The 26,396-nt window shown below is 43.4% G+C and overlaps 2 protein-coding genes across 6 annotated transcripts in view; both read right to left on the reverse strand.

Moving 5' to 3' along the window:
• Nucleotides 1-17,003, reverse strand: part of LOC109896253 (protein kinase C and casein kinase substrate in neurons protein 2-like) — a 38,683-nt gene extending 21,680 nt beyond the window's left edge. For 3 of the 5 annotated variants that reach the window (XM_031831484.1, XM_031831483.1, XM_031831480.1), the window contains exons 1-3: nucleotides 16,881-16,991; nucleotides 227-317; nucleotides 1-30 (exon numbers count right to left, since the gene is read on the reverse strand). The exon at nucleotides 1-30 is cut by the window's left edge and continues 127 nt beyond it. In XM_031831484.1, the coding sequence (XP_031687344.1) occupies nucleotides 1-30; nucleotides 227-283 (87 nt within the window). In that variant the 5' untranslated portion in view covers nucleotides 284-317; nucleotides 16,881-16,991. Of the gene's footprint in view, nucleotides 31-226; nucleotides 318-16,880 lie in introns of all 5 variants that reach the window. The other 2 variants (XM_031831482.1, XM_031831481.1) reach the window with 2 other exon arrangements.
• A 267-nt stretch (nucleotides 17,004-17,270) lies between these two features.
• On the reverse strand, nucleotides 17,271-25,133 carry LOC116352954 (probable tubulin polyglutamylase TTLL1). Its single transcript, XM_031831485.1, has 10 exons — nucleotides 24,839-25,133; nucleotides 24,420-24,547; nucleotides 23,763-23,971; nucleotides 23,344-23,524; nucleotides 22,932-23,069; nucleotides 22,519-22,627; nucleotides 22,227-22,370; nucleotides 21,973-22,059; nucleotides 20,591-20,754; nucleotides 17,271-19,070 (listed from the first exon to the last, which is right to left on the reverse strand). The coding sequence occupies exons 2-10, from the start codon at nucleotides 24,530-24,532 to the stop codon at nucleotides 18,938-18,940; spliced, it is 1,278 nt and encodes a 425-aa protein (XP_031687345.1). The 5' UTR covers nucleotides 24,533-24,547; nucleotides 24,839-25,133; the 3' UTR covers nucleotides 17,271-18,937.
• Between the last annotated feature and the right edge of the window lie 1,263 nt (nucleotides 25,134-26,396).

Below are 26,396 nucleotides of genomic sequence, written 5' to 3' on the forward strand. Positions count from 1 at the left end.
CCGCCTCACTGTCCGCTTGTAGTTCCCCACCTGGGAGAGAGAGAGGAAGGGAGAGAGAGAGGGCGAGATACTTGGAGTTATGGTGGTGGGGGGGGGGGGGGGGGGGCAGGTGAGAGGGTGTGTGTGTGGCAGGGTGGGGAGTTGAGTGTGCAGCTACGTGCAGATCATATAATGACGTATGTTTGTTAATTGTATGTGTTATACTGTATGTTGTCTACTGTCTCACCTCCCAGAAGCTGTCACTGGAGACGTCGACCATGGAGTCATCGTAGGAGCCGGACATGGCTTCTGCCCTCTGTACCCACAGTCCTCAGGGGCTGAAACACACAGTCAACAACACCATAACACACAGCAGACTGGCATTTATACAGACTGGCTGTTCTACAGACTGGCTACAGGGGACAGGACAGCACTGAGGTCTTCAAAAAAAAGTGCTATTTTTATTGCATGAAATAAAAGTTTTACTTTCTACCCTAGCTGGGTCTTTCCTTAGGTCCTGTCTGTCTGTCCAGTCTTTCCAAGGGCACTGGGATGTGCTGACAGCGTCTGGTGTTCTACCACGTGTAGAGAGCCCTGTGTGCGGCAGACTTAATACTCTGACCCCCTGGCAGCACAGCCTAGTAGGGCTACTAGCCTACGTAGCATATGAACAAACACACACAAGAGACACACAACTAGCCTACTCATTTCTCTCCATGAGTAGGAAAACGAAGCCTGTAAATGAAGGGTATGACAGTGAGAGAGGAAACCCGAAGACAGAAAGAGATTTCACAGGCTGACTTTAAAATCAGTCCGTCACACACACACACACACACACTTTAGTTTCACTACAACCATATGACACAAAGTGGCAGCTGGGAGCAGAGCATCATTCTGTTGTTGTGTTTTCTCAGACAACTAGTAAAAGCTTGTTACCATAAAAGGCTCCAAACAACACCCAGGCAATGTAATTATCACGCCGTCACTGTGACACTCCTGAGAAATGCTGAGCTGGGGCCACAGCCAAAGAGTGTGTGCAATCTGTAATCTGGTGTGAATCTAAACAGCAGGTGAGTGTGTTCACCCATTTCAAAAACCTTACAGCCTGAAAAACAACAACACAGCTCTGTGCAGAGTGGCACAGAGGGCCTAGTGTGTGTGTGACTTATCTGTCGTTTTAGCACACACTGTGGGGAGCTTCCGTTTGCTGAGTGACAAGGGAGCGGAACTCCACTGACAGAAAGACCTCTGTTCCTCTTCATCCTCCTCTCTTGCTCTACCCCCCTGTCTGATTTCTCTCTCTCAATCGCTGCTCTCTCCATCCTCTGGTCTATCTTCAGCTTCCAAGTAGGCCCTTCATCCTCTCGCCATCTCTTCATGATTGTGTGTAAGATAGTGTGTGTTTCCTGGCGGTCAGTGGCCCATGTCCTCCAAACCACAGCTAGGGCTGGAGGACAGAGAGAGGGTTGTTGTGGCCGGAGGGGGGACCACAGACAAGAGTGGCTTTCACAACACATGCTCTCTGTTGTGCTTTTCTAATACACACACACACTTCAGTGCTGCTCATATTCAAGTGCTGTCAGACAACATTAGTGGTCTCCTACTAAAGGGTTACCATAAGCCCCTGGGCCAGACAACATTAGTGGTCTCCTACTAAAGGGTTACCATAAGCCCCTGGGCCAGAAAACATTAGTGGTCTCCTACTAAAGGGTTACCATAAGCCCCTGGGCCAGACAACATTAGTGGTCTCCTACTAAAGGGTTACCATAAGCCCCTGGGCCAGACAACATTAGTGGTCTCCTACTAAAGGGTTACCATAAGCCCCTGGGCCAGACAACATTAGTGGTCTCCTACTAAAGGGTTACCATAAGCCCCTGGGCCAGACAACATTGGTCTCCTACTAAAGGGTTACCATAAGCCCCTGGGCCAGACAACATTAGTGGTCTCCTACTAAAGGGTTACCATAAGCCCCTGGGCCAGACAACATTGGTCTCCTACTAAAGGGTTACCATAAGCCCCTGGGCCAGACAACATTGGTCTCCTACTAAAGGGTTACCATAAGCCCCTGGGCCAGACAACATTGGTCTCCTACTAAAGGGTTACCATAAGCCCCTGGGCCAGACAACATTGGTCTCCTACTAAAGGGTTACCATAAGCCCCTGGGCCAGACAACATTGGTCTCCTGCTAAAGGGTTACCATAAGCCCCTGGGCCAGACAACATTAGTGGTCTCCTACTAAAGGGTTACCATAAGCCCCTGGGCCAGACAACATTAGTCTCCTACTAAAGGGTTACCATAAGCCCCTGGGCCAGACAACATTGGTCTCCTACTAAAGGGTTACCATAAGCCCCTGGGCCAGACAACATTGGTCTCCTGCTAAAGGGTTACCATAAGCCCCTGGGCCAGACAACATTGGTCTCCTGCTAAAGGGTTACCATAAGCCCCTGGGCCAGACAACATTGGTCTCCTGCTAAAGGGTTACCATAAGCCCCTGGGCCAGACAACATTGGTCTCCTGCTAAAGGGTTACCATAAGCCCCTGGGCCAGACAACATTAGTGGTCTCCTACTAAAGGGTTACCATAAGCCCCTGGGCCAGACAACATTGGTCTCCTGCTAAAGGGTTACCATAAGCCCCTGGGCCAGACAACATTAGTGGTCTCCTACTAAAGGGTTCCCATAAGCCCCTGGGCCAGACAACATTAGTCTCCTACTAAAGGGTTACCATAAGCCCCTGGGCCAGACAACATTAGTGGTCTCCTACTAAAGGGTTACCATAAGCCCCTGGGCCAGACAACATTAGTGGTCTCCTACTAAAGGGTTACCATAAGCCCCTGGGCCAGACAACATTAGTGGTCTCCTACTAAAGGGTTACCATAAGCCCCTGGGCCAGACAACATTAGTGGTCTCCTACTAAAGGGTTACCATAAGCCCCTGGGCCAGACAACATTAGTGGTCTCCTACTAAAGGGTTACCATAAGCCCCTGGGCCAGACAACATTAGTGGTCTCCTACTAAAGGGTTACCATAAGCCCCTGGGCCAGACAACATTAGTGGTCTCCTACTAAAGGGTTACCATAAGCCCCTGGGCCAGACAACATTAGTGGTCTCCTACTAAAGGGTTACCATATCAACTGTCAGGTGTTTTCTGTGAGCTTTTCCTCACTCTCTGGCAGAACACTCCATCCCAGCAATATGGAAATCGTCCACCATATGCCCAGTAACTAAAAAGAGCAACCTCTCCTGCAACAATGACTACAGCCCTGTAGCTTCAACATCTAGTGATGAAGAGCTTTGAAAAGGCTGATTCTACAAAAGGAGGTATGCTGTTATACAGACCCTCTCCAGTTTGCAGTCTGTCCCTACTGTACCGTGCCCACAACCACCTGGAGAAGCCCAAGACATACATCAGGATGGTATTTGTGCATTTCTCTAGTGCCTCTGATACAGTACAGCCTCACTTAAATGGTTCAAAGGTTCCAGAACATGAATGTCATTCGACATTTGATTTTCTGGGTCCTCTCCTTCCTGACAAATAGAGAACGGCAGGGTCAGATTCAATGGTCACTGCAGCTCTTCCAGAACCATCTGTACAGGATCACCGCAAGGCTGTGTCATCTGGCCTGTTTTATTCACCCTGTACACAGAGGACTGTAGGAGCTGACCCAGAGATGATGTTCAATAAGTACTAAGATGACAGTAATTATGGACTAAGCAGGCAACTCATTTTGATCTCTCCCATTCAAATCCATCAAACTCCTTAAATCTGAAGTCTTGGTGTGCACACACACACACACACAGGGATTGCAGAATGCTGCTTGTCCTTTATACTGTACCCTACATGTTTGTGTTATGTTGTTATGACACAGCCTTGCGGTGATCCTGTACAGATGGTTCTGGAAGAGCTGCAGTGACCATTGAATCTGACCCTGCCGTTCTCTATTACAACATATGAAACTCCCTCCCAGGAAATAAAAGTTGTTTGAATTGAACACACATCAGAAAAAGGGCCACCAGAGGAATCATAGATCTTCCTGTGCTTGCTCTCCCTCCTGCCCTCTCTCAGCTGCTGCTGTCCATCACTCACCAATCGCTGCCATGACAACCATGGAACACAGCAGGGCATGGAATGGACCACAACATTCTACAGCTGAGCTAATCCCGTTTGTAATTATTTTTTAGTTTATTTTTTTATAGAGGACCGTTTGTGGACCTGGTGGATCCATTCACACAATGTCTGATCAGTGCCTGTTCAGTGGCTTCTATAAAAGCATATTATTGTATCGATTCAACACCTTTCATGGAACATACAAATGGAGCAAATCCTTTCATTGAGTAAACAGCCTACATTTCTATACTGCTACTATACTTCTAACTAACCTAACAGAAACTAAGAGCTGGCTAGTGGCTACAACAACAGACTTCCTAACGGAAGAGAACTCTGTATAGGGTGCCAGGTAGCCTAGTGGTTAAGGTTTAGACACAAGAGGCCTAATTCTGTCTTTCCCCATTCCCTCCAAAGTCTGCACTTGGTTGCTATATGTTTAACCAAACCCTAAAAGGAGTGTGTCCACTGCCATGGAAGGACGCTAAAGTAATTCCACCTCCTAAAATAGTAAAGCACCCTTTGCTGGCTCTAACAACCACCCAATCAGTTAACAGCCTGTTCTTAGTAAACTGATGGGAGATAATTGTGTTTGAACAAATACAAGGCTATTTTTCAGAGAACAAGTTAACTGCTGATTCAGCATGCATATAGAGAAGGACACTCAACTTGTACTGCACTCAGATGACTGATTGGATAAAATAAATGGATAATAAGATGATAGTTGGAGCTATTTGGTTAGATTTCAGTGCAGTCTTTGATGTTATTGATCATAATTTGTTATTGAAAAAAGTAACTTGTTATGGCTTTACATCACATGGTTGGAAAGTTACTTATTTAATTTAACTTGGAAACTTCTCTAACACCAGCGCAGTGTCCCGCAGGGCAGTTGCCTTGGGCCGTTACTCTTTATTTCTACAAATGAGTTGAAACTGGTCTTACAAGAAGCTAGAATTACTATGTATGCTGATGATTCCACACTCTACGTGTCAGCACCCAATGCCAGTGAGAGCTCACAGACTCTTATTACAAGGAGTGTCCGTATCAGAATGGGTGATTAACTATCAACATTTGGTTCATAACATTCTTCAAGACCTAAACCTCAACTGGAGTTGTGTATAAAGGGTGTGACAATTGAGCAAGTTGAGGAAGCTGAACTCTAGTGGCAATATTGGATGGTCAGTTATCATGGTCAGATGTATTCATGGCATCCAGATCACTAAGGACTTAACATGGTCCACACACACCCCCACAGTCATGAAGAGGTCACGACAGCACCTCTTCCACCTCAGGAGGCTGAAAAGACTTGACATGGGCCCTCGGATGTTCTACAGCTGCACCATAGAGAGCATCTTGACTGGCTGCATCACCCTCGACCGTAAAGCGCTAGAGAGTGGTGTGGACAGCCCAGTAAATCACTGAGGCTGAGCTCCCTGCCATCCAGGACCTCTATATCAGGCAGAGGAAGGCCCGAAAAATGGACAAAGAGTTCAGCTACCCAAGCCAGACTGTTCACTCTCCTACCGTCCAGCAAACAGTACCAGAGCATCGGTTATCGGACGGACCAACAGGTTCCAAGACAGCTTCTACCCCCCAAGCCATAAGACTGCTAAATAATTAATGATTACCCTGACTGACTATCTACACTGACTCTATGTACACTCACAAGACACACACACACCCTTATAGGAGTTTAAATTGGCAGATGTTTTCATTAAGCACCTACATTGGAACCCAGTGACTGTTACATGTCAGAGCTCAGGTTCACAGCGTTGGATGGGTTTTTGACTGATTTGCACATTTGTTGTTGTCTGAGTGAGGGAAATGCGGTAAAACGAGAGGAGTCGATGTGTTCTGGAAGATGATACGTTGAGGATTATAATTTTAAAAAACAGTCCAAATGTGCACAAACTCATGGAATTTACAGTGTCAACGTTTATGATCGCTATATTTGATCCACAGTTACAGGGTGACATGCGTTATACCCTGGGTTGTCCTGAACACAACGAGCCTGTGTCTGATCCACAGTTACAGGGTGACATGCATTATACCCTGGGTTGTCCTGAACACAACGAGCCTGTGTCTGATCCACAGTTACAGGGTGACATGCGTTATACCCTGGGTTGTCCTGAACACAACGAGCCTGTGTCTGATCCACAGTAACAGGGTGACATGCGTTAAACCCTGGGTTGTCCTGAACACAACGTGCCTGTGTTTGAAAATTAGGTGTGGAGAACACACATGAATGCACTCATGACTCCAAAATTACACTTTAGTGCCTTTTGAAAGCCTAACACTGTAAGATCATATTTTATAACTTAGCTAACCATGTTGGCAGTAGAATAAGCTTTCAAATGATGGCAACCTGACCCAGATTGCGATTTATAATGGACCGTTTCTGGATTGTGTAAACAGTAATTGTGTGACGTTGGGGACGCATGGCTGTGTTCCAAACAAACAACTGCAAGAGCACTTGCTTCAGTTCCTCAAACGCAAAGCTGGGAGAGCTCAAAAAAGCACCTTATAGTTGAAGGATCTTTGAGTAAAAGTGCATTGAAATTACATAGGAACTGTGCATAGCTTGGAGAGGTGTGTGGCAACTTAGCGACACCAGTTAAACCTCTAACTCAACCCTTAATCGTTCTTTCTTATCTTGCACCTACTCCAAAATGTCAATGAATATTCTTGTTACTGAATGAATCCGGAGTATTTTCAGATTTTGTTAACAACAAATGCTGTGAGAAGTAGCATAAAATGTAAAATGCACATAAAATTAACAGTGTAAAGTTTGGATTCAGTCTTGTGTCAGGTGAACTGTTGTCCTCAACTTTGGTCTGATAAAGTCCCCATAATCTCTAAAGTGTTCTTTCAATTGCTTCCATGGTCATGTGTATAATTTAGAGTTCCTCTGCTAAAAACATTTCAATTCATCCCGATGCACATAGGCCAATTTCTACAAGTGTAAGGGGTTAAATGAGATCTTTAGAAAGAGGAGAGAGAAATGCTGAGAAACAATAACATATATATTCTCTTTTACTAAACTAAATTAACTAAACGGAGTAGGGTTCCCCAACTTGGGGCACACGGACTGAATTTGGCACAAGGGGCGGTTTTATTTTTTTTATTATTATTTATTTTTTATTTTTTTATTTTTTTATATTTAATAAATATCAATTTTCATTGTTGGACATAAAATAATAAAAACAGCAGGAAATGTCCAAGTGATTTTAATTTTGGAAATCTGTTTCCAACTATTCCTACGCATAATAGAGAAACACCTGTGATCATATACAAATGTAAGAAAGGTTTGAAAATTATGTTTCAGTGAAATGTTAGATCAGTTTGGGCTTCTTACATTCAATTTGCAGTCTACAAATGATTTGTAATTATGTTACAGACTATCCACTCAATCTTTTTTTTTTTTTTAAGTTGGTGATCCCTGAAAGAGACATTCAATCTCCATTTCAGTTTTTTTGTTTTGGAAATGCGCTTTGGAGAGATGTATTATTATTAAAGTTGCTATTTGCCTGAACTATCTCCTGGTGGCAGAGCATTCCATGATGACATTGCATGACTGATCGAAGCATTAAATACGTTTTTGGTTTGGGTGCCGTGAAGAAACCCATAGACATAGCCCACTAGAAACCACCACTATCTGAAGTGTAGGCAAATAGATCATACAAGTGGTTAGAAATTTTCTAAACAAATTGTTCTTAAAAAAAGACTAGGAGAGAAGTAGTCACTCTCTTCAAGCCTCAACCAGGAAAAATCATCATGCATGTTGTTGATATTTGCATGCTGCTCTGTTTTGAGCCAGTTGCAGCTTTGCTAGGCCTGTTCTTTGCTGCAACCTGACCATATCACCGGACAGTAATCAAGACAGACAAGACCAGAGCCTGAACAAAAATATAAAACGCTACATGTAAAGTGTGATCCCATGTTTCACGAGCTGAAATAAAAGATCCCAGAAATGTTCCATTTGCACAAAAAAAAGCTTATTTCTCAAAAATGTTGGTACCGTGAGGATATCCCGAGACCCATTGTCGTGCCATTCATCCGCCGCCATCACCTCATGTTTCAGCATGATAATGCATGGGCCCATGTCGCAAGGATCTGTACACAATCCTGGAAGCTGAAAATGTCCCAGTTCTTCCATGACCGACATACTCACCCATTGAGCATGGTTGAGATGCTGAGTGGTCACACCCGATACTAAATCTTTGAAATTGTTGCATGTTGCGTTTATGGGGAGCGTCGCTGCACATGTATTTTCAGGTTTCTCCAGAGATGTTCGATAGGGTTCAAGTCCAGGCTCTGGCTGGTCCATTCAATGACATTCAGAGACTTGTGACTTGTGCTGAGGGTCGTTGTCCTGTAGGAAGGTGAACCTTTGGCCTAGTCTGGAGCAGGTTTTCATCAAGAATCTCTCTGTACTTTACTCCATTCATCTTTCCCTCGATCCTGACTAGTCTCCCAGTCCCTGCCGCTGAAAAACATCTCCACAGCATGATGCTGCTACCACCATGTTTCCCCATAGGGATGGTATTGGCCAGGTGATAAGTGTCTGGTTTCCTCCAGATGTGACGCATGGCATTCAGGCCAAAGAGTTCCATCTTGGTTTCATCAGACCAAAAAATCTTGTTTGTCATGGTCTGAGATTTCTTTAGGACTAATGGACTGATTGGTTGCGTGTTGCAGAGATGGTTGTCCTTCTGGAAGGCTCTCCCATCTCCACAGAGGAACTCCAAAGCTCTGTCCGAGTGACCATTGGGTTCTTGGTCACCTGCCTGACCAAGGCCCTTCTCCCCCGATTGCTCAGTTTGGCCGGGTGGCCAGATCTAGGAAGAGTCTTGGTGGTTCCAAAGTTCTTCTATTTATGGAGGCCACTGTGTTCTTGGGGACCTTGAATTCTGCAGACATTTTTTGTTACCTGTTGTGAGATCTGTGTCTCGAAACAATCCTGTCTCAGAGCTCTACGGACAATTCCTTCCACCGCATGGCTTGGTTTTTGCTCTGACATGCACTGTCAACTGTGGGACCTTATATAGACAGGTGTGTGCCTTTACAAATCATATCCGATCAATAGATTTTACCACAGGTGGACTTCCATCAAGTTGTAGAAACATCTCCATGATGATCAATGGAAACAGGATGCACCTGAGCTCAATTCTGAGTCTCATAGCAAAGGGTCTGAATACTTATGTAAATAAGGTGCCCTTTTATTTTGAATAATTTAGCACAGAAAAGAAATCTACCGCTTTTTTCGCTTTGTCATTATGGGGTATTGTTTTTTTAAAAGAATTCAATCAATTTTAAAAGTCTAGCGTAACAAAATGTGGAAAAGGATCTGAATACTTTCCAAATGCACTGTAGTAAGAAGTGAGTAAATATATGTATTTATTTTTGTCTCCTGCTGCCTTGACAATATTACTTTTTAGATGAATGTAATAAGTTGTTGTTCTTGTCTATAACAGTTCTTTCTGCACTCTGTCATGCATGTTTTATGTGGACCCCAGGAATAGTAGCTGCTGCATGTGCAACAGCTAATGGGGATCCTAATCATGTACAAGTTCACACCCCATTACTTTTACAGACCGAAGGAATGAAAAACAATGAATTGGTTCAAGTGTGGGCTAGAGGACATCTTCACTTTTAAACTTTATTAAGAGCTGTAATTTTATTGTGAGGAACTGCAGTTTGAGCAGAATTTTTTTCTGTTTTGTCCTCTTATGAAAGACCCCTTACACTCACGGAAATTGGCCTACATGGATTGAGCCAAATTGAAATGTTTTTTAACTGAAGAACTATAAAAGCTTTTGCATGACCATGGAAGCAATTCATTCATTTGAATCCTTCAGGGGTAGAGAGCACACTTCAGAGAGGAACAAAAATGGAATTAGGCCCCTAGTGTTGTTCCTGGCAGACTGCGCAGAGTCTGAAGTCCACTCAGCTTCTTTAGGAAACTAGGCATACACACACCGGCCACAAAATACAAAACAGAGGGAGGGGATAAAGAGAAAGAGGAACAGAAAGTTCACCTTTCAAACCAAGACGTTTTCCCGCCAACTTTTTGCCGACTTTTCTTTATATATGAAAGTCATTGCCGGCGACAAAGCCTCTACTTTTATTTCTGCCAACCGACAGTGTCATGATTAAGGTAAAGGTCTGTCTACGGCCTAGTATGAAATGTAGCAGTAATGCTGAGGCAGTATTGGCACACACTACGCTCCTAAGCTCTTGATGGTTGCTAGGCAGCACCCGTTACTGCTATCCTCCTGCCAGTTGTAAACTTTGAGGCATGTCGCTCCACCCATCTCATCGCATAGCCCACCGCATGCACTGTTTTCTTAACCACAACCAGATGGATCCATAAAGAATTACTGTGGGAATAAATATCCCTGAATGACGAAAATATTAGAATAAAATAGGCTAGTGCAATTGAAGGCATCAAATGTTTGCTTACTGATAGTCCCAAAGTCATCCAATTGTTACAATACCTTTGAAGCAATAGCCTACCTGTGTGTGTTCAACTATTTCAGGACCATTTTACCCTGCTTTGAGACAAGCGTGATGACTTGTATTGATAACATCCATCAAATGTCTGATTTTCTTTTCACTGACTCTCCGTTTGGATATTGGTTAGGTTACAATTAGGCTGGTGAAATGCTAAATTGAGGTGAGTGCTACTCATGATCATCTTGTCTAGTTGGCTCATTTACGATCGCTGATCAGAATATTTTGCCAGCATGTTATGTAGCTTAACAAGCAGATTGTTTTGCTCTTCCTTTTCAGTTGCTTAGTAACCTAGGCCAACTCCAGACCTAAAGCCTGTGACTTGTCTTAATCAATGTGATTTTGTATCATTGAATCTCCCCCTGTATGCTATATATGGTTTATTCTCTGGCTGGGGAAATAATTGGAGGTGGTGTAAGCTCATCTATTTGTTTACTCATCTATCACTGATCAGAAACATTTACCACGCAATAATGTAGTCTAAATCCAGTGTAGGCTTTGTAATGGTGTATATTCAATGGATTTATTCAAATAGACGACCACCCACATCGGCCCATGTCTACTGCCACTCCTAAACTTGCCGGCATGTGCACAGGAGATATAAAAGGTTTGTCCCGGCAATAATGTATTAGGCTCTAAAAAACATGTCTATTTAAAAAAAAAATGTTTACATGCAACATACTGTAAAGTCTGTCTGTAAAGGGTATAGGATTTGTGTGTGTCTCTGTGTGTGTATCCTCCTGAGAATAGAATTAGGAGTGGTGGTCTTCAAACACCTGCAAACGAGGCCACAGATAAGACGTCGCGCCAAACGGCCAACTGCTCAAGTTTCAATTCTTGATGAAGGAAATAGGGAACTAGGTTTACATGTGATCAAACAGTCATTTCATGTTCAGATATTACTACAATTATAGTCCAGGGGTACCAAGCATGGTGCAATTCTGCAAATGCCAGCAGCAGAGACATCAAGTTCCAACATTGTCCAATAGCCTCTGATAAACTGAACAAATCTAGGTCTGCATAGACATACACTGCATACTGTGTACAGTGGACAATGCGTTAGGCTACGTGGGGTACAGGCAGCAATGCGTTAGGCTACGTGGGGTATAGGCAGCAATGCGTTAGGCTACGTGGGGTATAGGCAGCAATGCGTTAGGCTACGTGGGGTATAGGCAGCAATGCGTTAGGCTACGTGGGGTATAGGCAGCAATGCGTTAGGCTACGTGGGGTATAGGCAGCAATGCGTTAGGCTACGTGGGGTATAGGCAGCAATGCGTTAGGCTACGTGGGGTATAGGCAGCAATGCGTTAGGCTACGTGGGGTATAGGCAGCAATGCGTTAGGCTACGTGGGTTATAGGCAGCAATGCGTTAGGCTACGTGGGGTATAGGCAGCAATGCGTTAGGCTACGTGGGGTATAGGCAGCAATGCGTTAGGCTACGTGGGGTATAGGCAGCAATGCGTTAGGCTACGTGGGGTATAGTCAGCAATGCGTTAGGCTACGTGGGGTATAGTCAGCAATGCATTAGGCTACATGGGGTATAGGCATAGTATGCTGTGTGTGTGTGTCTCCTGGCGTGTTGAGAAAACACAGACACCCACTAGCTCCAGAACTGGACCGGCTGGGGTTATATGAACCAACATCAAGGGATACAGGGGCCCCCTCGGATTGGACAGCTGTCAGCTGCACATAGAAATGCAGGTTTCCAGAGTCAGTGAGACAGAGAGACAGAGATGGGTCACCCAGGGAGTAACTGAATACACATGACCAGTGAACAGCAGCACTGAGGAGCCTGAGACTGGAGGGGCCTGAGTCATGACACACTACAGCCCTGCTGCACCCAGAACAGACATGAGACTCCACTGACCTTTACCACAGAGACAGTGAGATCCAGAGACAGTGAGATCCAGAGACAGTGAGATCCAGAGACAGTGAGATCCAGAGACAGTGAGATCCAGAGACAGTGAGATACAGAGACAGTGAGATACAGAGACAGTGAGATACAGAGACAGTGAGATACAGAGACAGTGAGAGAGGGGGTTGATTGAGAGAGAGAGAGAGAATGTGGGAAATAGTGAAACTGAATGACTATAAAAAGAGAGAACGTGGAAAACAAAAGAGAACAAGAGCATAATAAGATGAACGAGAGAGTTAGTAACAAGGTGATGTGGGAGATGACTGGTAGGCTCTTCTAAGTCTAAATAGAGAGGATCCTCAGTGTTGGCTAAATGACATGGGTGGAGGGCTAAACATAGCCTACCGTCTATCAGTGGGCTTGACTACTCTCCACAGATAGCAGTTTGCGGTAGACGGACAGTGCTGGAATGCTCTTAGGCAACTCTGGGCTCAGGGCATTGTACTACTGGTTACTGGTCTGAACTCAGCCACACAATCCTGGCAAACAGACCCTGTCCATTCCACTATTCATAGCTTCAGGTCTGTACTCTTTAGCAGCCCCAGAGAGACAGACAGTGCTCTAATAGAGATCTATAAAAGAGACAGGGACAGTGGGGTACACATGTTAGGATGCTGATCTGTTCATAACACCACTGCAGGCTAATAAAGCGAAGCTCATAAGCATGTCATGCCCAAGCAGGTCTGTCCTCGAGCAAGGTGAGTGTGTGTGAGTTCTCAAACACAGCCCCAGACAGATCTCACAATCATGCCCTTATAAATAAGCACCTCTAACACAATGAGAGTGGTGTGTATTTAGAGACGGGGGTGTGTTCTCACCACTCTGTTCTCTGCTCCTGTCCCTGAAACGGAGTTCACACACATACACACCAGACAGCAACACCACAATGCAGGGCATCGCATGAGATAAGAATTTGACATAATCACATCTCCCTGCCCATTCTGCCATTAAAAACTCAGATTTCTGATCAGTCACCCTAGTTTGCGCTAACCTAACCCATTATAAGATAAAAAACAAACACAGATATAGGGTCAGGACAATACCAGTATCGAGATACTCGTTGCTATTGTGGCAAGGAAACAAAACACAAGGCAGATTTTACTTCTTTAGGAAAACATCCCTATTGTTGGAAACAAACATCATTATGTCGTCACCCAGAGTCACACTTATTTTCCAAGTTATAGAACACAATATGTTACATACATCAACTTTAACAGACCAAAGAGTTTGGGCTGCTTCATGTTTTCCATGGAAACAATGTCACAATACTGATATCGTCACAGCCCTACACTGATCCAGGGTAGTCTACCTCAACACACAATGGCAACAAGTTACCTTGGAGGGGTGTCGTGTCTGATTAGTCTCCCTGTTACAAAAGGAGACACTTCCTTGTTGTCTGCCAGTGACTCACTGACTATGTGAGCAGGGGAGGCCCCAATCACAGATGTTACACAGTTTGGCCTGACCAGGAAAATAACACTTCCTCTCTTTTGGGTGTAAAGTTAAAAGAGAAGAAAGAAGAACACAGACGCCAGAGTGAGGTCCAGGTCCGAGTACGAGTGCTGCTGATCTAGGATCAGGTTCCCCCTGTCCATGTATGATTTATTATTAAGAATTAAACTGATCCTTAAATCAGCGCTCCCCAACCAACTCAGTGGCTTTGTGGTAAGAGTGTTCGCCCTGAGATGGGAAGGTTGGTAGTTTGATCGAGTTATACCAGACTGTAAAATGGGACCCAATGCGTCTACGCTTGGCACTCAGCATTAAGGAGATAGATTGGGGGTAAGGCACTGCGATAGACTGGCATCCTGTCCAGGGAGTGTACCAAGACTCGTGCAAGGCTACCTATGCAAATCAGCACTCCTACTCTGAGACCCTTGATACATAAGGCCCCTGAACAAGCCTTATGGCTGTAGTAGGAGATATCACAAATGTGGAATGGATCAAGACCAGTCATACATTGTACAAGTAAGACTACATGTATACACTAAACCCCAAATGAACCCTGATTAGAAGCCCCTGGTTTGAGTCCCAATTCTCAAAGTGAGGACTTGAACACCCTTCATGTTTTAAACAGTGGAATTTCCCTCTAGCCAATGCTTTGACCATTCCAATGCTTTTAAATCCATGTCGGGAAGTGTGCTAGTAAGTGCACACTTTTGGAAAAGGGTGGAGAATTGGGACACAATGCTGAATGTCCTGTTGCTGCCTCTGAGCATTGCATGATCGGTTCTTGAAGAGTGTTCAGATGTAGGGTTTTAGTGGATCATTGTGACAATTCAGGATTATCATTTGCCATCTTCCAGGAGGTGATAACATGGCTGCCATGGAATTATCTGTCATTTTGCTGAAATGGAAATGGCCAAACTTGTCACCTCTATGGTTCTACTCTCTGGCCTTAGTATAGACACTGGCCTGCATAGGGTGAATGATAGCACTGTTTCTTCAGAGTCTTATCATGGCAACGGAATGTAAAGACTAGGGTACAATTTTGCTACTAGGTCATCAACCTATTAGCAAATGTCCTTCTACTGTAGTCCTGAGGTAGTTTTTTTCATAAGAAAAATATATCCGTTTCCATTTCCTTCTTTTGTTTCCTAAAATAAACATGTGTCGAGATGTATTTTGCAATTATGGCTGCCATCCCTACCATCTTATGTTAGTTCACAGTGGGACACCATATTTATAAATCCCTATGGGGGTGTTTTAAAAGATTGGGTAAACTTCTGACTTGAACACAATCGACTTTAGAGGAGCGAAGTGTTTCCATAGCAACTATAGTTTGTAAACTTGGATTGTTTTTTTTTCGCTGTGTCAGTCAGTCAACCTTGTCCTCCTTGGTGATGAAGCTGTGCATTGCTGTTGTTGATCTCACAATGACAGAATGGGGCCTATAGTGGACCCTCTCTGTATGGCAAACCCTGTCCCCAGTGGGGATCAGAGTCAAGAACTTAATGTTGAGAGGCTCAAAACTGTGCTCAATGAATGTGTGTAGCCTAGATTCTCTCTACTTTGAGTCACTGACACCACCAGCAGTCAACCCTACCCAAAAACCTTAGACCAAGGGGCATGCTTAAACAATGGCATTTGTTCCACTCTTACAAGCATTTTCCATGTTAAAGTGCCAACCGAGGGAGACACATAATGAGGGGAAATACTGGATTAAGTGACATCACAGATATGAGCAGCTTTCTAGTCACTTTCCTGTGGAAGCCCATGTGCTCTGCTGGCATGATGTTAAGGGCCCAGTCACCATAGAAACAAAATGAGTACAATGCCACTCCAACTTCCAGGTGACGAATGATAACGATGATGATGGATGGTACTTTAAATCCTATAGTTTGACAACCCTGTTTTTTAAGCTTTCAAATGATATCAAAACGGGTCAGATATGCAAAATGGGTCCAGTCAACTTTGAGAATCTCCATCTCCTGAATGTTTTGGCATTTAGGTCCAAAAACGAACTCCCATTCCACTTCTCTCAAGGGAAGGTTTTGGGTCATCAGTATTTGGCCAAATGATAAAGTCAAACTCCTATTTCTAAAATGCATTTTCTTAAAATCAGATTTTAAACCTAAGTCACACATTTTGACAGTGCCACTTGGCCATTTAGTGTGAACCAATGATTTATATTAGGTTATGTTAAAAAAAAAAAAAAAAGTGATTGAATTCATAAGTCAGTTTTAAAGTGAAAACTAACTAGCTTTTTAGCTAGAAACGTTTACCCGATGACAGAAGATCGCTAGACACAGAACATTTGTTGAGATTAGTTGACTCTGAATTTAGACTGCATGAGATGACAGCGGGGTTATCTTTACTTCTGAAACCTGCCCCGCCCTTCTTTCATCAGTCACCGACGCAAGGGCTGTAGTCAGACAGACAGATCTTGAGCCAACTAAAAATATACCCCCGACCCAATATGTTAGTTCCCTAGTTAGGGAGCTAGCTCGTAAGTAAGCAATTGGCTATTATGCTAGTAATAGTTTACTAGGACTAGGTAGCGGGCTATCTTAAACATTGTTAGTTAACTAAATCATTAGCTGACGTTAACGTTAGTTAGCTACCTAACTAACTAGGCAGCCTTCTACCAGGACCCATAACAAGTAACGTTAACTAGTTAGATCTAACGTTAGCTAGCTACCGACCGTACTGTTATGTCAACCATAGTTCGTTAGCTAGCTAACGTTAACTTAGCTGTTTCATACCCCACCTTCCAGCTGGTTGGATAGTAGTGGCTAAAGTTGGCTAAATAGCTTGCTTCTGGTAATTTTACATAGAAAAACGTTCGTACAGTTGCTGTAAAGTTTAAAAACCAAAGTTCCAAATGAACAAAATAGGTGTTAGATATAGCTGGACATGCTATCACTTTACCTTGAAGAGTTCCGCTCCTCTTGAGAGACGCGAATCAATGAATAAATTAGCTGTATTTAGCTGGCTAACCTTTTACCCGTTTTTTTTCTTACCAGCAACAGGAGCCGCAGCATCAACGCACCCACCATCTCTTCCGGTATGCAAAATAAAAAACCTTCAAAATAATAGTTCTCATTTCAAGAAATTTCAAGAACCGCAAACAAAATTAATATATGGCCACTGAAATTGTTTAGCAAAACGGCAGCCCTGCCACTTGTTTTGGTATACAGCTGAGGGATGGGGAAATGTGACCCCTCAAATTCAGAGAGTGCTCTGACACAGTCCGTGTTAGGTGTGGGAGTCTGTCTAATGCACACAGGTGAACCCTAAAAATAGAGATTTACACAAATCCCCCATTGTTTAATTGGATTTATTACATGCAGACATTTGAGGCACCAGGAATTATTAATACATTTAAAAAACAAAAACATTGCATGTTATAATTCCTATATTCAGTACATGTATATAAAAAATATATAATTGCAACTACCTCTATGCAACAAAGAATGAGGGTAAAAGGATGACATGAAATGCATAACCAAATAGTGTCAAAAGTACATACGTTATTTTAATGTAACCATGTATATTTCATTGTGTACTAAAACCATCTGTAAGACAAAGGCAGCAGCACCATATTAGTATATATAAAACATGGTACAGTCTTCTATACAAAAACGTCCACATCATTAAAGGCAAAACCTAATGGTGACTGTTAAAGTGATAATTCACCCAAATGACATATTGGTTTCCTTTGGGTGAACTATCCCTTTAACAACCACAGTGAGGTGGGGTGGGATGTATGGTACTGTATATAAGAAATGAATAAAGATACTCTATGGGTTATTACATCAGGTTCACTTTCACACAATCAGATGGTTCAGTCTGTTGTAGCTCAGTAGCCACTTCAGCTTTAGTCAGCTTCAGCTTTAGTCTCTTGTATGCCAACCGCTCGAGGTGACCACACACTGTGACCAGAATGGGATTATCTTAAACACACAGGCAGACCAAGGGTGTGATGGTCAGTGTCTCAAATGGCACCCTATTCCCTATATAGTGCACTACTTTTAACCAGGGCCCATAGGTAATAGGGTGCCCTTTGGGACGCAACCCTGGTTTCGAGGTCACCCCTCCAAGGTCACACCACAGGAAAATATTTGTTGGCATGGCAATGTCATCCACAACACAAAATTAAAGGTACTTCAACGTTTGAAGAGCTGATCTCATCACTTTATATCCAGATATTTAACTGTGAAAGCATTTCTTTATCCCAAAGTTGAACTTAAGAGTAACAACTCAAAAAGTAAAGTTGTATAACCAAACATTGAACAAGTCTCTCAGTTTTATAAAAGTAATTCCAAAACATTGACTGTCCTATGCATACTGTAGCCTTATAGCCTACTCCAGTGGCTTGAAAAGCAAACGCTTCAAAGCTCACTTTCGTTTGTTGTTAGCATTGTCCATTACACTATGTTTTATACAGTCAACATATAGCAAATGCTTTTCGGGTCATGCATTTCAGAATAAAGAGGTGAAACCTGTCAGTTTTCAGACATGAACAGAATAATTACACACGTCAATGTGTCTTAACCTAGCAAATATTCATCTTGAAAACATAAAAAACATTAAATTAAAACAATTCCACAACAATATATGTAAACATTATTCAAACATGTGCATTGATTGAAATCCTCTAACAGTCATCTGAGAACATCCCCTTCCCATTGTTATATAAAAGGTTGATAAATGCTATTATTTAGTGTATTATACAGAGCTTCTGATAAACGTGAGTGTGTGTGTGACCCTTTCTTTACAGACACACACGTGTCCTTGCTTGTGATGCATGGCAGGGTCCTCAGAGCTTACTGGGTCCTCTCCCTCCCTCCCTGTCATCCTTCCATCCCTCTGTTTGGGTCGTCCCTTGCCCTCGACCCCCTTTACCCCATGAATGACACAGGAAGAGCAACGAGAGGTCACTGAGAGATCAGTGAAGGGACAGTGAGGCGTTGGACATTGCCACCTCACTTCCAGGTGGCGGCAGCTGGGCGAGGCCCGGTGCCCCCCTTCGCCGTTCCCTTAGACCCCAGCGATTGGCCTGAGCGACTCCGTAGGTCGCGTTCTGCATTCTCGCTCAGCGCCTGCTCCTCGTCGTACCTGTGGAAGGGAGAGATAGAGGGAGGGGAGCAGGGAGAGAGAGAGAGGCAGGGACGGAGGGGAAGACAGAGAGAGGCAGGGAGGGAGAGAGAGACGGAGGGGAAGAGACAGAGGATAGAGAGAGAGCGTACACTCTTAGAAAAAAGGCTTCCAAAGGGGTTCTTCGGCTGCCCCCATAGGATAACCTCTTTTTGATTCCAGGTAGAACTCTTTTGTGTTCCAAGGGTTCTTCAAAGGGTTCTACTATGTGGATAGCCAAAGAACAGTTTTAGGTCCTAGATATCACCTTTTTTTCTAAGAGTGTATGTTTAAGACAGAGTACTGGTAAGAGCTACAGTGGGGTACGAAATGATTGACACCCTCGATAAAGATGATCAAAAATAGAGAGCTCTGGCCACGCACACCAGTGGTGGGTTTGGCGTCGACATGAGAATGCATGAGCAGAAAAGAACCCAGTACCTACTGTAAAGTTTGGTGGTGTATCTTATGGGGCTATTTTGCTTCCACTGGTCGTGGGGTCCTTGTTAATGTCAACGCCATCATGAACTTTACCCAGTATCAGGATATTATTGACAAAACCATGGTTGCCTCTGCCAGGAGGCTGAAACTTGCCCGCAAGTGGATCTTCAAGCAAGACAATAACCCTAAGCACACATCAAAATCAACAAAGAAATGGTTCATTGGCCCCAAAATCAAAAGTAGAAACCTATTGAAAAGCTGTGGTTTGAATTGAAGAGGGCAGTCTATAAGCGGAGACGAAGCATATCAAGGATCTGGAAGGATTCTGTCAGTGGAGGCTGCTGAGGGGAGGACGGCTCATAATAACACCTGGAACAGAATAAATAGAAACCATGTGTTTGATGGATTTGATACCATTTCACTCATTCTGCTCCAGCCATTACGAAGAGCCCGTTCTCCCCAATTATAGTGCCACCAACCTGCTGTGGAATCTGTATGTAGGAATGGTCTAAGATCCCTCCCAAAGTGTTCTCCAACACATAAAATAAGTAAAGATGCCATATATAGGAAGTATAAAGTCAATATAGTGATAACATCACAACACAAATGTAACTCTGAGGTAAAAGGCTGTGTGTTGTCATTCTGATCGGTCAGATAGCTAGCAACAATGACTAGAAGCTGCTATGCGGTGAATCGTAGATGGCTTGTTTCAGTTAATCTGATCCTAAATCAGTTCACGGTTAGAGGTATTTTCTCTAATCGTTAATCCTGGCTTGATGGACCAATAGTTTCAAAACATCAAACCCTGCCCATCTGGCACTCCAGAATTAGATTTTTTTTAAACAAATAGTGTGTTTCTTTTTACCCTGGGCCACGTTCCGTAGTCAAATGCTGCAGATAGAAATGCCATGATTAGATCCGACTTGATTCCTTATTCTACATGTCAGAGAAGCATAGCATATTTCTATCTAAATATTCCAAAACGCTGCGTCCTGCTGAACACGCCCCAGGCCTGTTTTCTCCCTCGAGCGCTGTGATAGGAGGAGGGGGCTGTCACTCACAGGACTTGGTAGTTGCCCAGGGCCTCTCGGGGTGGGCTGCGGTTCCAGCGGCAGTCGGGAATGTCCCCGTTGGGTGTGACGATGTTGAGAGTGTCATTGATCAGATTGTACTTCAGGATCCGGTCGTTGGCTGTGCTGGAAGTGAGCGACGGAGAAGCGTTGACCTAGAGGACAGACGCGGAATAGACACACACACACACACACACACACACAGCAGAGAGCACAGGTCAGGATAAGCATTAGTCATTATGTACACACGGGGCAGCATGGAAAGTTCTGTCCTGAGTATGAGTAGAGTACAAAGTACTGGAGACTAGTAACAGGCAGGAATGACCTCACTATTTCACTGTTTTCATTTCCTATCGGTCCCCATAGGAACTGGGAGCTGCTTATCAGGCAGGAAATGTACCACATGGACAATGTAATAGCAGCAGAGGTGGGTGTGGGTTGTAAATATACTGGCACACAGACACCCACATGGACAACTAAGAGAGAGAAAAATAGAGATCAATCCCAGAAAGACACACACACACACACACACACACACACACACACACACAGCTTGGTTGGAATCACTCCCTTGTTTCCCAGCCCTTGCAGACTGAGAGACTGCTGCAGGTTGGTTCCTCAGCTGTTATTCTACAATACACATTAATGAGGGCTTGGCATTGGCATGCCGGCTATTCTGCCCCGGGTGGCTGTACCAGAGGATCTCACAGCGGATCAGCACTCCTACACACAGAGACGCTTAGTGAATACGGGACCAGGGAAACTTAAACAATCTACCAAAATATACCTGTTTTTATTCCTGTTCAAGTCAAAAGTTGAATTCCTCTAGTACCCTCCGAGAATGTTTGACTTCATGTACTCAGCCAGACATTCACAGTGAGAAACCAATAGAAAGTAAACAACTCAGTATGCAAACAATGGCAGATAGAGAAGATTGAAGGAGTTTACAAAGTCATAACAACAGACAATTGTTTCATTGTGACATTCCTAAATCCTAAAAACATACATAACTGCTGGTGAACCAGAGTACGGTTTGTTTCCTGTACATTGCCGTGAGCAGGTTTTAGTCAACCACACTTCAGACACAAACACACACCTCAGACACAAACACACACACACATATACAAACACTCACACAGAGAGAGAGAGAAAAGTCAACCCTACTTGCTAGACAGAGAAAGGAACGCAGCACTGGTTTCCCTTCACAAGGTTTTCACAAGGTTTTTCCCTTTTGACACGAGGTCATCTTAGTAGGAACAAGAATTAGTGAGTAAATCTATAGTGAGTTCACAATAAGAGAGACTTTTTGTACTTCACGTTATTTTTGCCTGTGTCATGTAATTACAGTGTGTGTGTGTGGGTGGGCGCCTCACCTCAATGAGCCATGGCTTCAGCTTGTCATCGATGATGATGTCATATCCATAACACTCAAAGCAATGTTTATCATTGTTCATGACGGGCTGTGAAGAGAGAGAGGGAGAGGGAGAGGAAGAGAGAGCGTGTTTAGAGGGGAAAGGGAAGTGTTGAGTGTGTGGGACAGGAGTGAAAAAGGGAAGAGCAGCTGCAACACAGCAGGGATAAAATGGGGAACACGTTTTTGTTTCCGTATGTGTGTGTGACCACTCACAGCGACAGCCTTTAGGGACTGCACCATGATCCAGTGGATCTGGTCAAACAGTCGGCTGGTCACCTCCTTCCCCCTGGTGCTCTCCAGGTACAGACGCAGGTTACTGACCGTCCACTTCCCACCATGGACATGGTTATAGTCATCCTGCAACGTGTATAGATGTATTGTACACACGTAGAAATGTATACGCATAGAAACTCACATATTTATGTAGGAGACATTTCTGCCTGTTTTAGGCCCATTTAGTGGGTTGTGTATGTGTTATCTGTCTTGAAAACACACACACACTTACCCCATGTCTCTGAATGGCCACATTGGTCAGGTGCACAAACATGTTGTCCAGTTCACTAGTGCTGGGGGTGTACTTCACTGTGCAAAACCGGCAGAAACCCAGTTTATACCTGGAAGCAACACAAAGGTCCAAATGGTCAAATACTGATCTGATCAAATGCTGAAGTTATAATTTATCCTAGTGGCAATGTCCTTTATTAATGGTTTACAGAATTATGAAAACGTATATGCATACTGCACTGTGTATAATGATGTATTTGCATTATATGTCAAATACTGTCTATGTTTCTGTTAGTATAGGGACAATTAAGTTATGATCTATCTATTACCTATCACCTATCCAGTCATTTCAGAGCGGTAGGACTTGAGGGAAATGAAACCGGGCTGTAGGCTTTAGGTTAATCATAAACCTACATGTAACACTTGAGAGGTCGATAGGTGGTAACCAACACATAGAGACGCAGGTCAAACTTCTTGCCTCCGATCAGCAGTGGGTTGTCGATGTACAGAGAGATGACATATGCCTCCTTGCCACTTGAGGCCGCTACAAACCTAGCAAACACAAAGGAAACAGAGCATCAGTCATTTATCTATGGACATCTCATCTACGGACAACAGTGTTGAGAACAGCAGATTCAAGAGTAGTGGGGTAATACTACCTGTATGACATGAGACTGACTGTGAACAATGTAAATGCAAGCAAAGACTCACCTTTGGCAGCCACACACAGGACATGTTTATCAGTAGTTAGTAGAGGTGTGTGTGTGTGTGTGTGTGTGTGTGTGTGTGTGTGTGTGTGTGTGTGTGTGTGTGTGTCAGCACTCACGTGGATGTACGGCTGTCTCGAGACCACTTCTTGATCTGGGAAAGTTTGTTGATGAGGAAAATGCCTTTTCCCTGAGCCTTCCCACACGGCTTCATTATCCACGTGCTGGAAGGACTCTTACGGAACTCCTCCACAAACAGATTATAATCCGCCGGAAGCATGAACGTCACCGGCACAAAGTCTGGGTCACAACCAGAGAGGGAGAGAGGGAGTGTAAAAACGCAGAGAAATATGAAAGGACAGTATTGATGACATTTGTTTAACGGCACAAAATAATGAGTGAGTTTAGCTATTATAGCCCAAGACCCCAAAAAAGGGCCACTTCTAGTCAGAGCCCCTTGTAGCAGGTGCAACTGAAATGTATTTACATATACTGTAAGTAAGCAGTGTGCGTGTACGGGAAAGCTCATAACTGCCACCTAAATAAAGGTATTTCCCGTTTTCGTCTTTCTCTGCCAGCGGGCTTCCCTCCTTCTCCATATCTTTGCGGTAGCGTTTGATGTTCTTGATCATCAGGTCCTTCCTGGTCAGCTCGTAGTGGTTGGGGAAGTGGTTGACCATCTGCTCGTCCGAGAGACGGTAACCCGTGTCCACACTGAACACGTTCCGGATGGTCTGGACGCTCATCCTATAGGGAGGCATAGACGGTTCATAAACAGGGTTTCCCCAAGGCTGATGGAGATTCGCGGGGGGTAGTCAGTCAGGGATGGGATTTTTGTGATTAATCAGGAATTTCAGTTTTTCTGAATGACATTATCTGTTATTTACAGTTACACACCCTTGCAATTTGTCTAATTTACCCCTGAACGAATATCTAAATATTTTTTTTAACAGATTTTTTTATGTTGTCCTGGGCTGTGTTCAGTAGGCACAAATAATAGAACACTTTTAAAAAAGAAGATGAGTGTTTTTATTGGACAAGACCAAGTTGTAACGCCTGTTTCAAAGCATTCTTCTCTCCCGTTTTGTGCCCACTGAACACGACCCTGATCTCTGTATGTGCTACACTGATATTCATAAGCACCCACTGTGTATTGTCACTCAGAGAAAGCTCCATAGCTCTAATGACAGCCTACCAGTAGAAGTTCCAGTCCTCGTTCTCTGTGACCTGAGTCCATCCTCTCTTCTCAAAGTTGTTGATGAGTACGGATTTCTCAATGTCGGTCACCCATTTCACCTTATTAGCCATGGTTCCTCCTAGTCTCTAGGAGAGAGAGAGAAACACACACCAATGCAAGCACAAACACACACGCACAGATGAGCTTAGCACGTGTAATAAACATAGTTATAACTAACGTTAATAGTCTATTGTTTTGCCCATGATGAGCCACTGCAGTTAGCTATCTCACAAAAACACTGAATTCATGTGCTATATTCACAACTATCTTTTGGTAGCATTTTGGTGTCCTGTAAAGCATTGGACACAATCGCGTTATGTTAGCTAGATAAGTATCTATGTATCCTTCCACACCAAATAACAGTTTTAGCTAGCTACCTGGAAATCGATCTTCTAATCTTCTTGTCAGACCACCGGTCATCAGCCCCAGCTAGCTGGATCCACCCTGCCTGAGACACCTGCAAAGGATAATGATTTTCATCCAATCGTGATGTCTGGTTCAATCGCCTTCAAGGGGAATTTAATGCAAATTATAAAGGAGAAATCCTCAATTTATTGACTTCACCCATGTAATCTGCTAAAAGGGTGGATGCTAGTTATCACTTATCTTGATTTATCGATCCATCCCAGTCAGCTGGAAGATGAATACCGTGCTCTTCCGGGTGAATAACCTAGCAACCGACGACGCGTCGAACTGTCAAATATTCCCCGCTCGTTCCACCACAGGGTGGCGCTAAATGCACATGGTCCAATTTTTAGCATGCGGAGACATTTTGCGCCTCATGATGCCCTCTAGTGGTTGTTGAGAGAAACACTCCTAAAGGATCTTCCTGGTGTAACTGCCATAGGCGTGGCTGTTGAAATGATAATTGTGGCAGTTACCTGAAAACAACAAGATTAAAGGACGCTGCTGTAAGTAGGAACATTATAAACAACTGTGAAATGTTCAAAATATTTGTATATTTAGGATATTGTTCTATAATGCCCATATTATTTGCGTTACAGGGCGGCGTCTACTTTAATCTACAAAATAGGTACGTTTGACATTTTTGTTATTCTACAACGCACCTGTTCCTTTGTCGTCAGACAAGGAACATTGTGTCGACAGATATTGACTGCAGTACTGCTCTTCCATAGATGTGAAACTCGATGACAAAATATGAATAAAGATAGGATCATTATCATTGTTTAAATATTTTACATTCAAAAAGGGAAAATGATACTGTCTTTCTTGCTTTGTGTGAACTTCAAATCGACCTTCAGTTTGTTTGGTGAAGAGGATGACATCACCTTGTCTTGACAAACCCCTATCAAACATTACTATCCACAAATAATATTTTCCCCCAATTGTTATGATTTGATCATGCTGTAGAGCTAAGGAATATATGATGTTATTAGCATTAATACTATTATTCATTTAACAGTTAAATCATTCATAGTATCTTTATTACCTATATTTTATATTGTATTTATTTTTATTTGCCAATTATTTTGCCGCTTTCCATGTTGTCTGTTGTCTGTAGCTTGTGAGGTGTGGAAACACTTTGTTGCTTTTATGAATTTTGTCTTGCTGCTTTTTGTTCTATGTTACTCTGTCTGTATGCTATGTCTTGCTTGTCCTATGTTGCTCTGCGTGTGCTCACTGTTCAATGATTGTCTATATTGTAATTGTTGCCCAGGGACTGCGGTTGAAAATTAGCCGGCTGGCTAAAACTGACACTTTTACTGAAACGTTAATTAATGTGCACTGTCCCTGTAAAAAATTAAATAAACTCAAATTCCATAAACTCAAGACTAATGACAAATCCATCCTTTCATTGGATTGGCTTGAGACATTACATTTGTAAAGACATTATGTAACATTACAAAATCAAATGTATATTTTAAGATGACAAAACAAGGAAGCAATTGTTTTGCGATGGTAGCCGTTTGGTTG

The sequence above is a fragment of the Oncorhynchus kisutch genome, linkage group LG9, assembly GCF_002021735.2.
Source record: "Oncorhynchus kisutch isolate 150728-3 linkage group LG9, Okis_V2, whole genome shotgun sequence".
Classification (NCBI taxonomy): Eukaryota; Metazoa; Chordata; class Actinopteri; order Salmoniformes; family Salmonidae; genus Oncorhynchus; species Oncorhynchus kisutch.

Excerpts from the sequence above, each read along its gene's own strand:
- LOC116352954 (XM_031831485.1), bottom strand. The coding sequence starts at position 24,532 with ATGGCTAATAAGGTGAAATGGGTGACCGACATTGAGAAATCCGTACTC. Across the intron at positions 23,972-24,419 it reads GAGGACTGGAACTTCTACTG|GATGAGCGTCCAGACCATCC; the intron begins GTAGGCTGTCAT and ends GCCTCCCTATAG. Across the intron at positions 22,628-22,931 it reads CGACCTCTCAAGTGTTACAT|GTATAAACTGGGTTTCTGCC; the intron begins GTAGGTTTATGA and ends TGTTGCTTCCAG.